General features: G+C 40.1%; 1 protein-coding gene across 4 annotated transcripts in view; it reads left to right on the top strand.

Moving 5' to 3' along the window:
• Nucleotides 1–15,203, top strand: part of Uggt1 (UDP-glucose glycoprotein glucosyltransferase 1) — a 125,365-nt gene that overhangs the window by 35,713 nt on the left and 74,449 nt on the right. For all 4 annotated transcript variants that reach the window (XM_038342024.2, XM_038342023.2, XM_038342022.2 and 1 more), the window contains exons 6-11: nt 1,108–1,282; nt 9,517–9,613; nt 10,998–11,076; nt 12,284–12,384; nt 13,881–13,980; nt 15,060–15,120. In XM_038342024.2, the coding sequence (XP_038197952.1) occupies nt 1,108–1,282; nt 9,517–9,613; nt 10,998–11,076; nt 12,284–12,384; nt 13,881–13,980; nt 15,060–15,120 (613 nt within the window). The remainder of the gene's footprint in view (nt 1–1,107; nt 1,283–9,516; nt 9,614–10,997; nt 11,077–12,283; nt 12,385–13,880; nt 13,981–15,059; nt 15,121–15,203) is intronic.

The raw sequence follows: 15,203 nt of genomic DNA, 5'->3' as shown, positions 1-15,203 counted from the left end.
CAGGAACTGGGACATAAACCATGCAAGAACGTTGTGTACTAGCTTGCTCAGCCTGCTTTCTTTTATAACTCAGACTGTCTACCCAAGGGTGGCACTGCTCATAGAAGGCTGGGCCCTCCTCCATCAATCATTAATGGAGAAAATGCTCTATAGACTTGCCTACAGACCAGTCTGATGGGGCATTTTCTCAGTTGAGGTTCCCCTTTTTCAAATAACTCTAGCTTATGTCAAATTGACAACAACAACAACTAAGCAGCACAATCTCAGGAGGCTAAGATGTCCATCATGATAGGATGACAAGCATGGTGCAGGGATAGGAGCCGAGGGATCACATCTCATTCACACACAGGGAACAGAGAGAACTGGAGTGTGTCAAGACTGTTACTCTGAAGCCTGTCCCCAGTGGTGGTGTCCTCTGTGTTCCAAACTCTCATAAATTCCCTTCAAACAGTACCACCTGGGACCAAGTATTCAAATACACGACCTGTAAAAAACATTTTCCACTCAAACTGCCACAGTAGAGCAGAACTTTTAATGTCCTGATGCCAGTCTTAAAAAATGTGGTGATTTTGGCTTTTTTTGTTTGTATTTTGCAAAGCTTAAAAAATTAAGAGGAAAACTGAAAAGTTGAATTCATTAATAGGAAGTTCACACTAGCAAAGATGGCAGAGAAGGGAGACTTGCTGTAGCCTATAAGTTATGCTCAAAGTCATATCTGCTGCTCATCTTATTTGCCCTTATAATTTCAGGTAAAATTACAGTCAGTACTCCATGGTAGGAAAACATCCTGTAGCTTTAGTGCTGTGAGATTTGATGTGCATCCCGCCTCACCTTCTCTTCTTTTTTAAGAATCGATAATAATATTCAACCCAAGTCAGTATTTCATAGTTAGTATTCTTTTGATATACTTTTATTTTTCATGGTCATGAATGAATAAAATTAATACTTACAGTATTTAAAGTGCGGATTGATCAAGACTGTGATGCCCTTTATATTAAGATATTTCAAAATCTTTGCTAAGTTTTTAAAGTTGTTGTCAAAAGTGTCCTGGTTTTTGTTTAAAAATTTTTTAATTAAAAATTTGAAGCTTTTAATGTTTATTTCCAGACCTAAGCCTTTGTTGTTCAAAGGAGATCACAGATTCCCCTCATCGAATTCTGAAAGTCCTGTGGTGATTTTCTACTCTGAGATTGGCCATGAAGAATTTTATAATATTCACCATCAACTTATATCAAAAAGCAATGAAGGCAAAATTAATTATGTATTCAGACATTATATATCTGTAAGTATTGACTTATTTTACAATTTTTTGAATATTTCTTTAAAATGATCGTAGAATATGAGTTGATATTTTTCCCCCTTTAAAAAATTCAGTTTGAGCTACTTTTTTATTAGCTATCTCTCTCTGCACTCTCACCCATCTCTCTCCCCCTCTCTGTCTCAGTCCCTCTCCCCTTCCTTTTCTTCCTCTCTAATTTTTTGTTTGTTTGTTTGAGATAGGGCCTCACTGTGTGGCTCTGACTAGTCTAGAAACTCACTATTTACACCAGGCTGGCCTCAAACTCACAGAGATCCACCTGTCTCTGCCTCCCAAGTGCTGAGATAAAGGTGTGTGTTACCACATGACACTTTTTAATTAATTTTTTTTTACTTTCTCTTTTTAAGAATATGTTTGTACAGTGTGTATACCTGTGTTTATGTGTGTTCACACGTGTGTTTGAGAGCATCATGTGCATGTGGAGGTCTGAAGTTGATGTCGAATAACTGCTTGCTTTGTTGAACTCAGTTTCCTCCACTCATTGAGTCTGTCATTTGAACTGACCGGGCTAGCATGGCCAGTCAGCTTTGCTCCAGGTTTCCCTGGTTTTGCTTTCTGTAGATTAGAATTGCAGACAGGCTGTCACACCAGTTTGGGTGCTAGGGATCTGAACTTTAGTCTCAAGCTTGGGTGGCAAGGGTTTTACCTGCTAAGTCATTTCCCTCATTAGAGCTTGTATTTGCATATAGACAGTGTGTTGCTTGTCTTTCTGAAAAAAAAAAAAAGTCAAACAGTTAAAAAGTGGTATACTTGTTTGCATTTTATTTTAAAATGGACTGCATAGAACTAGGTGTGAAGGCTCATGTCTGTATTCTCAGCACCTGGAAGGCTAAAGCAGTATTACTGTGAATTCAAGGCAATCCTGAGCTACATAACAAGATCGTATCTTTAAAAAAAAAAAAAAAAAAAAACCCAAAATTTGATATAGCCATCAAATATATGAAACAGGCTAGTGAGTATTAAACCTATGACCTCATATATCTAGGTAACCACTCTGCTACTGTGCTACATTCCCTAGGGTCTCCCCCTCAACACCTGTTTTGAAGCAGGGTCTTGCTAAGTTTTCTAGGCTGCTTTGGAACTCCACCAGGAAGACTTGGAACTTGCAGTCCTCCTGCCTCAACCTTTCTACTAGCTGTGATCACAGGTCTGTACCATCAGGCCTAGCTAGACGTGATTATTAAAATCAATGTGTGTATTTGAGTATGTGCGTTTGTGGGGGTGTGCATGTACAATTGGATTCTCTTGTAGGTGTCTGTTCTCACCCTCCACATTTTCATATATATATATATATTAAACATATATGAATATATGAATATATGTATATATGAATATATACACACATATATGTATACATATATATATGTATGTATACATATATATATTAAAGTGTGTTGTCAAGAAAATCTTGATTCTTGATAAAGAGAGTGCTCCTCACAACAGCAGACGAGTGAGCATATTGGGGCAGGAAATGGATCTTTTATGCTAATGCATGTTGTGACTATCTTTTTGCCGATGGCTGGGGTTCTGTCTAACAGTTTTTCACAGTTGGCTGGCTGTGAGAGGTCAGCCACTTCAGTCACTTAAGTTCCAGGAAAGCGGGGCTTTTGTATAAACCTGGTTGGAGGTGGTAGTGGGGGTGGATGAAGACATTTCTCTAAAAGTCTTACGAGGTGGGGAAGATAGATAGATACTTGAATTCTTTGTTATAGTTACAAGTTTTATAATGTGTGATAAAAAAGACTAGTATTTACTGTTTCTTACAAGTCCTTCCTCTTACTTTAAACATTCTGTTTTTCAAACTCATTAGGAAGGTGTTGGTTCTTTTTCCATCATATCTTAAAAGTAAGAAACTTCTATAGGGAAGGGGTCCTTTAGTGATAGCTGACCTAGTAAGTCTGAGTTAGGCCCCAAGTACAAGAGTGGTCTGTTGTTGGTCTTTCTTGTCAGACTTTCTTTGGACTGCCAGCTCCCAAATAATGACAAAGAGACTTATTAATTATGAGAGCTTGACCTTTAGCTTAGACTTGTTCTCAACCAGCTCTTATGACTTAAATCAACCTGTTCCTATTAATCTACATTCTGCCATTTGGCTTTTACCTCTCCTCCATTCTATATGTCCAGCTTGCTCTGTGTCTTGCTGGCATCTCTTGCATGTCTAGACTCATCCCTCTGAGTTCCTCTCTCTCCCTGGAAGTCCTGCCTAACCTCTCCTGATTGGCCGTTCAGCTTTTTATTAAACCAATTACAGCAATATAGTGTACATATAGTGTACACATATCCTGCAACAGTGGCCCTTTGGCCAGGGGATTGATCTGGCCCATTGGAGTGTTAAGTCTTCACCCAAGCTAGAGAATCTCTGTCTGTCTGTCTGTCTATCTGTCTGTCTGTCTGTCTCTTTCTCTGTGTATGTATGTATTTTTTATAGATTTATTTTTTATGTATTTTATGTATATTTGCATGTATGCCTGCATGACATAAGAGGGCATCAGACATAAAAGATGACAGATCCTTTTATAGGTGGTTATGAGCCACCCTCTGGTTGCTGGAAATTGAACTCAGAACCTCTGGCAGAGCAGCCAGTGCTCTTAATCGCTGAGCTATCTCTCCAGCTATATTCCAGAGTCTATATTCTTGACCAGGAGGAATATTTTTCTTAACAGGCCTTTATTACATTAACATTAATACCCCACACCTTAAGAGGTAACCCAAGAATCATTTAGGAAGCACATCAGAGGTCAGAGCCTCTCAAACTCTTTGATCTTTCTAGTCTCTGACAAGGATGAGGCTGCTAAGAGTCCCAAGGATGTTTCTGACTTTTAGCCAAGAGAGAAACTGGTTGCTTTTCTTTGAGAACTTTTACCATAAACTGCCCAACCAGTTTCTGTCTGCTGTTCTTATCATGCACACACTTCTAATGAGGTAACCCTAATTGCCATGGGATTGGGGCAGTGACCAATCTGGTGTCTTACAGCTGAATTTAGAATGTCAGGTGTGGTAGTTTCGTGGTACCGTACCCTCCAGAGGGCCTATCTAAAAACCTCCACTATAAGATGTAGGGAGAAAAGGAAGTCGTTAAATGGTGTCTTGAAAGATGTGAGGGAAATGTTTTAGCCTAGGTAGGGAGAAGCAGAGATCTGTCCAAATCAAAGCCCATTAGATTCCCGTGATGGTGCACAAGAACATCAGTCTGCTGGGCTCCTTCTCATTTTTCCTTTGGCCTCCAAGGCTGACTGGACAGTGATGAAACCGGGGTCGATTTTCAGGCACTTTGAAAGTTGTTAGGTTGACTAGAAATAGCGTGAGGTCCCTCTCAGATATCTTCCAGAGAGAAAAGACATTTAACCATTGTATGATTTTAGGATAAAACAATACTGGGTCTGCCTCTCTTGGCTGCAGATAGGCCCCGCAGTGTTTAATTGAGGAAAAGTCTGAGGTCTTATATCTGGGCAGCATTCTTTTTTCCTCAATCAAGAAGAAAATCTCTAGTGAGACATAGTCTAGATAACAGCCCATATAGTTTCAAGTATACTGTCTGGGGCATGCGATTCTTTGGACAGTAACAAAGCCCAACAAACAGTCACACCTGTCACTTTATATTTTCTTGCCGGCTATTTAAGACATGCAGGTGGCTGAAATTATTATTTTTCTTTTTTATACTGTCAAGTTGAGGATCTAGTTCTTGGGGCACTTGGGCTTGAGAGAAACCTCTGGCTCCTTCTTTACCAGTTAATGGATGTGAGCATAGGTCAGAGGTCTGTTGTACCATGGCATTGCTTAGAAGCAATGAGAAAATCTTTCCTTTGGATTGACCCTCCTCTTTGTAGATTGGACACTGGTTAGTGTTCTGGATGGGTCTCCATGGTCTCCCTGAACATGGGAATCGGAAGTTCTCATAGATACAGACCATTTTAAGAGGTGTCCCATAGTCCCCTGAGAGCTGGTGACCTTGGAGGGCAAGGGGGAATATATTCTCCATTTTAGTCTGTCTGGCCGGCCACATTAGCGTAGCCTCTAGGTATTCAGTACCCAGAAGAATAGTTGCACGCTTTTAACTACTGGATAGTGTTTCAAAACCAGACATGTCCAAGTAAATGTTGGTGAGGCATCCTTTTTAACATAGTTTTTGAACTTTGACCTTAGTCTTTTTGGTATCTTTTTATTTAGTGGAAAGAGAGGGTTTCTAAAGAGGTGGAATAAAGCAGAATTAATATAAAGTTTAAATTTATATCATTGAACATTTTAAATATGAAAGTCTTTAAAGCTGGTGTATCATAGTTCAGTAAATGAAAATTTGACCGAGTAGAGTCAGATGTATTTATCAACCCAGTGTTTTTTGTCCTTTGATGTTTTTGAGATCAGTGCAATATAGTCTAGGCTGATGTAGAACAATTCTTGATTCCTCTGTTAGAATTAAAGGTGTGTGCTACCGCACCCGGTCAAAGTCCAGTTTTGACTATTCCCCATTCCTGTTTTCTGGCCCTGTTGTGGGTATTAAGGATTAAAGTAGCTAAAGGGCCAGGGTCAGTCAGCCTGGTAATGAGTGGAAGAAATGTTTTTTCTCTGTGGAAGATAGCCTGCCAAGACCCCACATTTCCCGAGCGTCCTCCTTCCCCTTTTGCTTTATGTTGTGAAGAAGAGGCTCCTACAAGGAGAAGAGCCTCAGCCGTGTTAGGGATCACAGACAAGGCCATCTTGGCCCTTCATGGTCTTTAGCCATGGTTTGGGTTCTGGCACACCCTTTTTTACCAATAAACAAACAAACAAACAAACAAATAAAATAAAAAAAACTTGCTTTATTCCTGTGTATCTTTATGTGATACTGAGATTGTTATTTTCCCACAGTGAGGATGTGGCATTTGGTAAGCTCATCCTCACCTAAAGCATTTATTTTATTTACATTTGTTTTATGTGTATAAGTGTTTTGTCTAACTGTATGTCTGTGCACCACTTTCATATCTGCTGCCTGTGGAGGCCAGAACATGGTATCAGAGCCCCTGGAATTACACATGATTGTAGATGCTGTGTGGGTGCTAAGGACTGAACACAGGCTCCCAGATCATGACACAGAGATTTATTAATTATGAAAGCTTGGCCTATAACTTAGGCTTGTCCCACTAGCTCTTATAATTTCAATTAACCCATTTAAATTAACCTATGTTGTGCCTCGTGCTTTTTACCTCTCTTCCATCTTGTACCTCCTATTTCTTCTCTGTGTTTTCTGGCATCTCCCTTGCACCTAGATTCATCTCTCCCTCTCTGCCCAGAAGTCCTGCTTAGTCTCTTCCTGCCTAGCTGTTGGTATTTAGCTCTTTATTAAGCAAATCAGAAGGTGCCTTGGCAAAGACACACCTTGACAGTGTACAAAAGGATTATTCCACAACAACCAGTGCTTTTTAACTGCTGAGCCATCTCTCCAGCCCCACCAGGAACATGCAGATACGGTAAAGAAACACACACACATTGTCTCCACAAGGTTTCTCTTTGTTGTATGGCTTTTGGAATGGATTTTTTAACTCTAGGAACTTCATTTATGTAAACAATATATTTTGATCATAACCTCCATCTACTTTTCCAACTCCCCACCAAATACCTCCTATCTATCCTCATGTCTTCCTCCTTTTTGTTTTGTTTTTGCTTAAATAACCAACTAAATCCAGTTAGTATTCGCCACAGCCTGGGTTCAGGACCTGAGATGGGGAAGGGTTGTTGGCCTGAAGGAGTCCGACCATCAGATGAGTCGAAAACAAGCATGTTTTTCCATATAAGCAAACAAGTTTTCCCCATCCTCCAGTGTAAACCTCTGGCAAAAACAAATATGTCAAATATGTTTTTTTCCCCTAACTTTTACGTTAAAATATTTTTACACCAAAAACAACACTTACCATTTTGTTAGTTTTGCCAAATATCAAGCCAGGTACATCCTGTCTTTACAAAACTAATAGGCGATTGACATAGGCAAACATTTTCAAGACCAACAATCTCGTTCAAGATTCATTTACAGAAATAGGGGTGATCTGCCTCCAATCCTGTCAGCACTGAGTCAGAACAGCTCCCTGAGGCTGGAGTGACAGCTGCCATCCCCAGACAAGAAACCTGAGAGGCATCAGCTCCAATTTTAGGGGAAAATATTCGAGAAAAAGTGGGGATTCCAGGAGTGATCACATCTGTCCCTTGCATGACAAAATGACAGTACTGCCAAGAGAATCATCAATATTATAAGAGAGAAGAGAGCATGCAGGCTGCGTGGTCCTATCAGTATTTGCGCTGTCCCAAAGTCATCTGGAGACCCATTGGACAAGCACTCATTCACTGGGCCGAAACTAGGCCGCATGGCTCCCAAGTGCTCTTCATTTGTGAATGGTTCTGGGGCCATGCACTGGAGCGTGGGAAACCTACCAGTGGCTGTACTTCCAAAAGAAAGTAACTCTGCCAGCAGCCATCAACGACAGTAGCTCCTTAGCACCCATGCTGGAGTCGTGACTGTCTTGATCTTGGGCAGATCTTCTGTAGTTAGCCGCAGCTGCTGTGCACTCCTTCCCTTCCTGAGCCTTGGGGAGGGGAGTTGATGCAGACGTCCTAAGGCCAGGCACTCACGGTCACTTATTCTCAGCATTCTTAAGTAGTGATGACTCTCTGTTGTTACCCAATGTCTACTGGAAAAAGAAGCTTTTTGACCACAGTTGAGAGCAGCATAATCTTTGGGTAGAAACATAAATGTTTAAATGTAAATATGTAGAAGTCAGTTTGATATGACCATTGAGCAAAACAACAATAATAGATTCCTCCTTAGGGCTATGACATGCCCAGCCATTGAATTCTGACCAGGTTTGCAGGGAGTCATTCTCTCCTGTAGTGTAAGCATTTTGAGTCTAATGAGAAAGCAATAGATTGCCCCCATAACAGTCTTGCTGTTATTGTACCAGTGGGTATGTCTTGCCTGGCAGTCAGTATTGTAGCATGTAGGCTCCAGCGCCAGCTAAGACCATTGATGTCTTTTCATCCCTAGTGGCCTCCATAGCACCTTCCAGTACTGTGAGATCTAGCCAGCAGCAAGGAAGCTTACTGGTCAGTTCCAGAATTAATTTTTTCTATGTCCTGCAACCCTGTCTGGTATCTTTAACAATAGGGTTTTACACCTAGTTACAGTAGGCAACCAAAAGCAGAGGCAGTAGCTTGTATTGTTTAGGGGGCCTCTGGGGCCACCCTGAGGAATAACACATAGAGAGGTATCCCATGCCTGGCACAAGGATTTTTATTTAATAACCAGTATCTTCCTGGAGCATCATTGTCCACCCATGCAGGGTACCTCCATTTAAGAGATACATAAATGTTTTTAATACTTACTGGTGTATTTTTATTTTATGTGAATGTGTGAATAATACACACACACACGTGTGTGTGTGTGTGTGTGTGTACAGTATGTGTCTGGTACTTGCAGAATGTGGAAGAGAGTGTCAAGTCCCCTGGAACTGGACAGTCTGTTACATGTGGGTGCTGAGAACTGAAGCAGGCCCTCTGCAAGAACAACTAGTGCTCTTAACTACTGAGCCAGCTCTGCAGCCCCATGATACATAATTTTTAACTAACTTTAGAGTAGTGGGTTTCTGTAAGGCTTTTCATATATCCTTAGTTTTGTTTCTGCCTCTCATTCCCATAGTTGTAACAAGATTCAAAATATAAAGGAGTCTAGGATTTTCTAAAGAGGGAAACAAATTCTAAATTGATTTTTATTCATAAATAGGATGAATGTTTTCATGATAGGCAAGTACTTCTATTACTGTTGATTGTCACTGAACTCTCTGGATACATAGTTAATAACTTTACATATTGATTTCTAATTTTTTTTTAGTTTTTTTATTATAATACAATTACATCATTCCCTCTCTTTTTTCCCCCCAATCCCTTCATATGTACCACACCTTGGTTTCATTCAAATCTACAAATGTAAATAAGCACTCATATGCACATCTACAACCTGCTCAGTCCACGTAATGTCATTTGTACATGTATATTTCAGGGCTGGCCCTTTGGTGTTAGATAACCAATTGGTGGGCTCTTCATGAAGTCTCACCAGTGTGGCTACTTAAACATGACCTAAGCAGGCACGCCACCAATTGGCATGCTAGCAAGGAAGGGGACTGCTGCGCCTCATAATGAGCCAGGTGGTGATGGTGGAATTCTTGCTCTGTTTGCAGAATCCCAAGAAGGAGCCTGTTTACCTTTCTGGCTATGGTGTGGAATTGGCAATTAAGAGCACGGAGTACAAGGCCAAGGATGATACTCAGGTGAAAGGTGAATTTGTAAAATAAGACCAATGTGTTCTCTTGTCTTTAAATATGAATTAATGGGGAATTGCCTCCCCTATCGAAAAAGAATAGGTTTAGGAATGTGACGAACCTGTGTTTGCATCTTGATTCTGTTACATCTGAGTGGAAGACCTTCAGCAGATTTCCTAGGTCCTAATTTATGTACTCTGTAATATATAGGCAATGATAGCTTGTTTTTCAAGTATTCGGGAGAAGTAAGAAATATAATTCATGAATTTGGGCTGGAATTATGCCTACTTACAATCTTAGCGCCGAAGCAGGGGGATTATAATTCAAGCCCTGCCTAGCCTGTGTAGCAAGTCCCTGACCCCAAACAATGAAAACAAGGATAAACAAAAAATGAAAAGCTCAAAAGTTTAGTGGAGTTTTTCTTTTGTATAAAATGACTTAGTAAGTGGTGTCAGTGCTGTTGATGTTATATGCATCACAAATAGACGTTAATGTGTGATTCCAATATGGAAATTTGAATATTGTGGGCTTAATGGATAATTTTATGTTTTTATTATACTTTTTTCTTAGAACAGTTTATTCTGAGTTCTTCCTGTATAATACTATGTAGTTTTGAATTAAGTTTTTCTTTTCTTATTTACCCCACCGCCCCAGACAAGGTTTCTCTGTAGCTTTGGAGCCCGTCCTGGAACTTGCTTTGTAAACCAGGCTGGCCTCGACCTCGAGATCCTGCCTGTGCTTCCCAAGCACTGTGACTAAAGGTGTGCATCATCACACCCAACCCTGAATTAGGTTTTTCAACCATAAGTTTTACTTGCTGCTTTTTGTCTTTGAAATTCCCCTTTATTAAATCCTTTGCAACATGTGGTGTGAACTCGGAGTCTTGTGTGTGTTACACAGGGACTCTTTACCACTGAGCTCCAGCCACAGTTCTTTTAATGTTCTGTTTGCTTCTTATTGAGACAGGTTTTCACTAAGTTATCCAAGCACAATAAATTAATTATTCAGGCAAGTCTTGAACTTGGTCCTCCAGCTTCAGCCTTCCGATTTATGGTGGGCTAAGCTCATTTTAAACATTAAAAATGATTGATATGATAGTAGAACAAATGGAAAATGACTATATTTAGGATTTTCTAACTTTAAATTCTTCATAATTTAACTGTGAAAAATCTTTTGTTATATTTAAATCTATTTTGAAATTTTTATTGTAAAATTTTCTAAAGCGAGAAAATACATCCTTATTTTGTACAGGAACAGAAAGAAAACACTATTGGCTTAAAAACCTACAGCAAATTGTTAATTGAAGCACTTGACATTTTTTTTTAACATTCAGACTTTGTGATGTTAACATTTTATTTCTATTCCAAGCCACTAGACATGTCTTTACTGTGTCCTTATAGGAACTGAGGTGAATACCACAGTCATTGGTGAGAATGATCCTATTGATGAAGTTCAGGGGTTTCTTTTTGGAAAATTAAGGTATGTTAATTCTTGTTGGCAGATGCCTCCTTGCATTCCTGGTGTCTTTCTCATTACTATCTGAATTGTGGCTCTTTATATATGTGGTTTACAGTGGAGAAAATCCATTTTATTTATAGTAAAGTTGGTCATTTAAATTAGAGTGACCACAGTTATTCTCTAATGCTAAGGGAAACCTTAGACTTTAAAAACATACAGCAGAAATACATTCTGTCAGCGAACAGGAAATGTTTTGCTGTTTCTGATTTTTTTGAAGAGGGTCTCACTTTGTAGCCCTGGTTGGCCTGGAGGTCTCTGTGAGGACCATGCTACTCTCCATCACACAGACCCGCCTGCCGCTGCCTCCTGGGGCAGATCAAAGGCGTGTGCAGTCATGCCTTGCAGAAGATGACTTTAACATTGAAATTTGTTTCATAGTTTCACAGTTTTGTGAAAACATTATAATTTATAGCAGAAAATTATTCTTAACTGTGGTGACATGATAAATTTTTCAGAACCTTGAATTCTGTTCTGTGTGTGGATTTTAGTTAGAACATCTGTGGTGCGCTGCCTTTAAAAGGAAGATAAAAACAGATGACAATATGTAACATATGCTTCAGCTGTGACATTTGGTTGAATGAAATAGTCTAACCAGGTTTCCAGTTTAGGCAGTAGTGGCTTCATTTCCAGTTAATTGCTGTGCTGGGTTGGTTCGTTGCCTGTGTACACTTGTCTGTTGTCACTTTGGATCATGGTCGTAGTCAGGTACCACTTTTATTTGATCAAGATTTCCAGAATCTTTCAGGGCACTTTTAGACTGTTTAATTGCATTGGTTTATTTTGTGTGTGTACTATGGGGACAGTGCATGGGTCCCATGTGTGCATACAGACCTGGTTCTCTGATTCCACTCTCTGAGTCCTGGGGATCAGACTCACATTGCCAGGCTTGATGGCAAGGCTTTGCTGGCTGAGCCATCTCACTGCTCCTTCTTTGTCGTTTTTGGGTGATGCTGTGATTTTATGCATTCACAGCACAAAAAGGTTCATGTAGAATACACAGTGTTAACTTACTCTCAGAGGGCAACTGTTGTGCCTTAAAAACTTTTGTCCAAATTGAAGAAACTTTCTTAGGTTTGGGAGGGGAAAATCATGAAGATTAAAACTGGAGTCCTTTGCTCAGTGTACTCTGAGAGAAAACAATGAACATAACTGATTCTGCTTCTGCCAGAGAACTGCACCCCTCTTTGGAAGAACAACTGAGAGAATTCCGAAAGTACCTTGTGGAGAGCACCAATGAGATGGCACCCTTGAAAGTTTGGCAGCTGCAAGGTAATGGAAACTCAGAGCTCACTGCAGTTTTGTCAGGATATTTTGTGTTATTAAAAATTGCAGAACTTGCTCCAGCGATGTAGCTCAGATGGTCAAGTGCTTGTCTATCACGCACAGAGCCCTGGGCTGATTCCTGGCACCACGCAGACCAGAATTTGTACTGTACCTGTAATCCCAGTTCCTGTGTCTAAGACAAGATGATTGTCATGAGTTCCAGGCCAACTTGAGCTATAGAATGAAACCTTGTCTGGGAGGGAGACTGCGGAGTTTGAATGAAATTTACAAGATTCTGAGAGTACCACAGATTGTATTTTTTTAAATAATTAATTTTTATTTTATGTGCATTGGTGTTTTGCCTTCATGTATGTTTGTGTGAGGGTATCAGATCTCCTGGACCCAGAGATATAAACAGTTGTGAGCTGCTGAGTGGTTGCTGGGAAGTGAACCTGGGTCCTCTGGAAGAACAGCCCGTGCTCTTAACCTCTGAGCCATCTCTTCAGCCCCCAAATTGTAATTTTTTTATACACACACACACACACACACACACACACACACACACACACACACACACTACAAATATATAACTACATTGTTTGTTTCTTTCTTTTTTGGGTGGGGGGTTGGTTTTTTGAGACAAGGTTTTTCTGTGTAACAGCCCTGGCTGCCTTGGAACTAGCTCTTGTAGACCAGTCTGGCCTCGAACTCACATAGATCTGCCTTTCTCTGCATCCTGAGTGCTGGGATTAAAGGCATGTGCTACCACCGCCCAGCCATTACTTTTAGGTTTCTTTCTTTTCTTTCTTTTTTTTTTTTTAAGTAGTGCTGATGGTTTGATCCAGGGCCTTACATACTGGACACACACTCCACCACTGAGCTAACCTTAGTCTTCCAATGCATTTTAAAATTTATTTATTAACATTGTGTATATGTAGACTAGTGTGCCATAGTGCCCATGTGGTGGTTAGAGGACAACTCTGTGGAATTTGCTTTCCCTACCTTTATTCGGGTTCCGAGAAATGAATTCATCTAATCCTGGTTGCATCGTAGGCAGCAAGTGCTACTCACCAAGCCATCTAGTTGGTCTCCTGTATTTATTTGTACACATTTCTTAAACTGTATTTCTAGAATGTTAAAGGCATATAAGAGTGGAATATATGTGCACTTTTCTGTTCTAAAGAATGTTCCAAACTATAAGATATTTTTACCAAGGTAATTTGCTAAATATCTTAATCCTGTATTTTATGACATATTGTAAATCTAGAAGTCACCATGATTTGGGCGTTAGCATGCGCCTAAGGATTTTATGGATGTAGGTTATGAATAGCTTAGTAAAAACTCCAGGGGTCCATGAAGTGAGTGAGAGCTGAACTAAAGCATGGGCACTCTCTGGAATGGCTGCATTGTCAGGGAATTGTGGGTAGTACCGGGGCTTTGTTCTACTGGCATTACTTTAGAGTCATATGTTCTGACATGATACCTGCCTGGCATTGTTGCAGATCTCAGTTTCCAGACTGCTGCCCGCATCCTGGCTGCTCCTGTGGAGTTAGCTTTGGTGGTGATGAAGGATATTAGTCAGAATTTTCCTACAAAAGCCAGGTAACAGCTACTAAGGTTTTGGTACATCCCTCTCCTTAACATTATTCCCAATGACTTTGATGTTTACGTAGAATATGATGTAACTAAAAGGTACAAATGCTTTGAGACATTTTAGTTTTTTCCTATGTGTAACTCCTGTTGTGACTAGTGTCTTCTTTCTAAGGAGGTAATAAGACCATTGGTTGTGTGCTTGAAGAGAGAGAGATCTGGATGTTGTTGACACTGCCCCACTTATGCCAGATCAGCTAATCCAGAGTCTGGCCCAGACTGCCAGTTTTGAATCCTGATGAAGAAGGGCTTTGCCTGGGGTTCCGTGCTAGAACTCTTGTCTCACATGTGTAAGGCCCCAGGTTTTATTCTCAGTACTGCCAGAAAGAAGAGGAAGAAGAGGGAGATGTAGATGATCAGGATCCTTATGTGGAAACTGAGGCTCAGACAGACTGACCCTTCATAGTAACAATAGTCTGAATTTTCTGACATACTGTTTATTCTGTAAGGTTACTCTCTGTTCTATAAATGCAAGGCAAAATTATTTAAGAGACAAATTCTTAGGAACTTTTAACAAATGCCATTGCTAATCTTTGTTTCTAATTACTAAAACCACTGGCTTAGTTCTGGGCTGAGGGTTTTATAATAAGTTTCCATTTCACTGTGTAGTGTGCCTGTATAAGATTTCTTAATCCATCATGCTTCTGAAAGATGCACGTGCAGTGTCCAACCCCCACCAGAAGGATTTAATAGGACCGACAGTCTGCTTCAGTGCCCGCAGTGCGTTTAATGCTGTCTGTTTATCTGTGCGCAGTCAATGTCACATAGGAGTAGGACCACACAGTCAAGTGGGACCTTGGAAGCAACTGGACTTGCTGTCACGTACTGTCACCATGCAGCTTTCCTTTGTTGTTCTGTCTTACAGCAGTGGAAATTTGTATGTCTGTGAAATTCCCTTGCTAAGCTGTAGAGCTGTCAGGTTTATTTAGTTCTTACCTTTTAGCTTATTGAACCACATGTTTTATATTTAAGAACAGGGAAATTAAAAGCTAATGCTAAGCCAAACACTGATCATATTTTTGTTTTCTTAGAGCAATAACAAAAACAGCTGTGAGCTCACAACTTAGAACGGAAGTGGAAGAGAACCAGAAGGTATTAGTAACTGGTTGAAAGTGTTCTATCCTGTGTTGTATCTTTAAAAACAATAAAGAAACTTGAATTAAATTAGTGACATT

Source organism: Arvicola amphibius, chromosome 9, assembly GCF_903992535.2.
Source record: "Arvicola amphibius chromosome 9, mArvAmp1.2, whole genome shotgun sequence".
Lineage (NCBI taxonomy): Eukaryota > Metazoa > Chordata > Mammalia > Rodentia > Cricetidae > Arvicola > Arvicola amphibius.
This window is presented reverse-complemented; position numbering and strand designations above follow the sequence as displayed.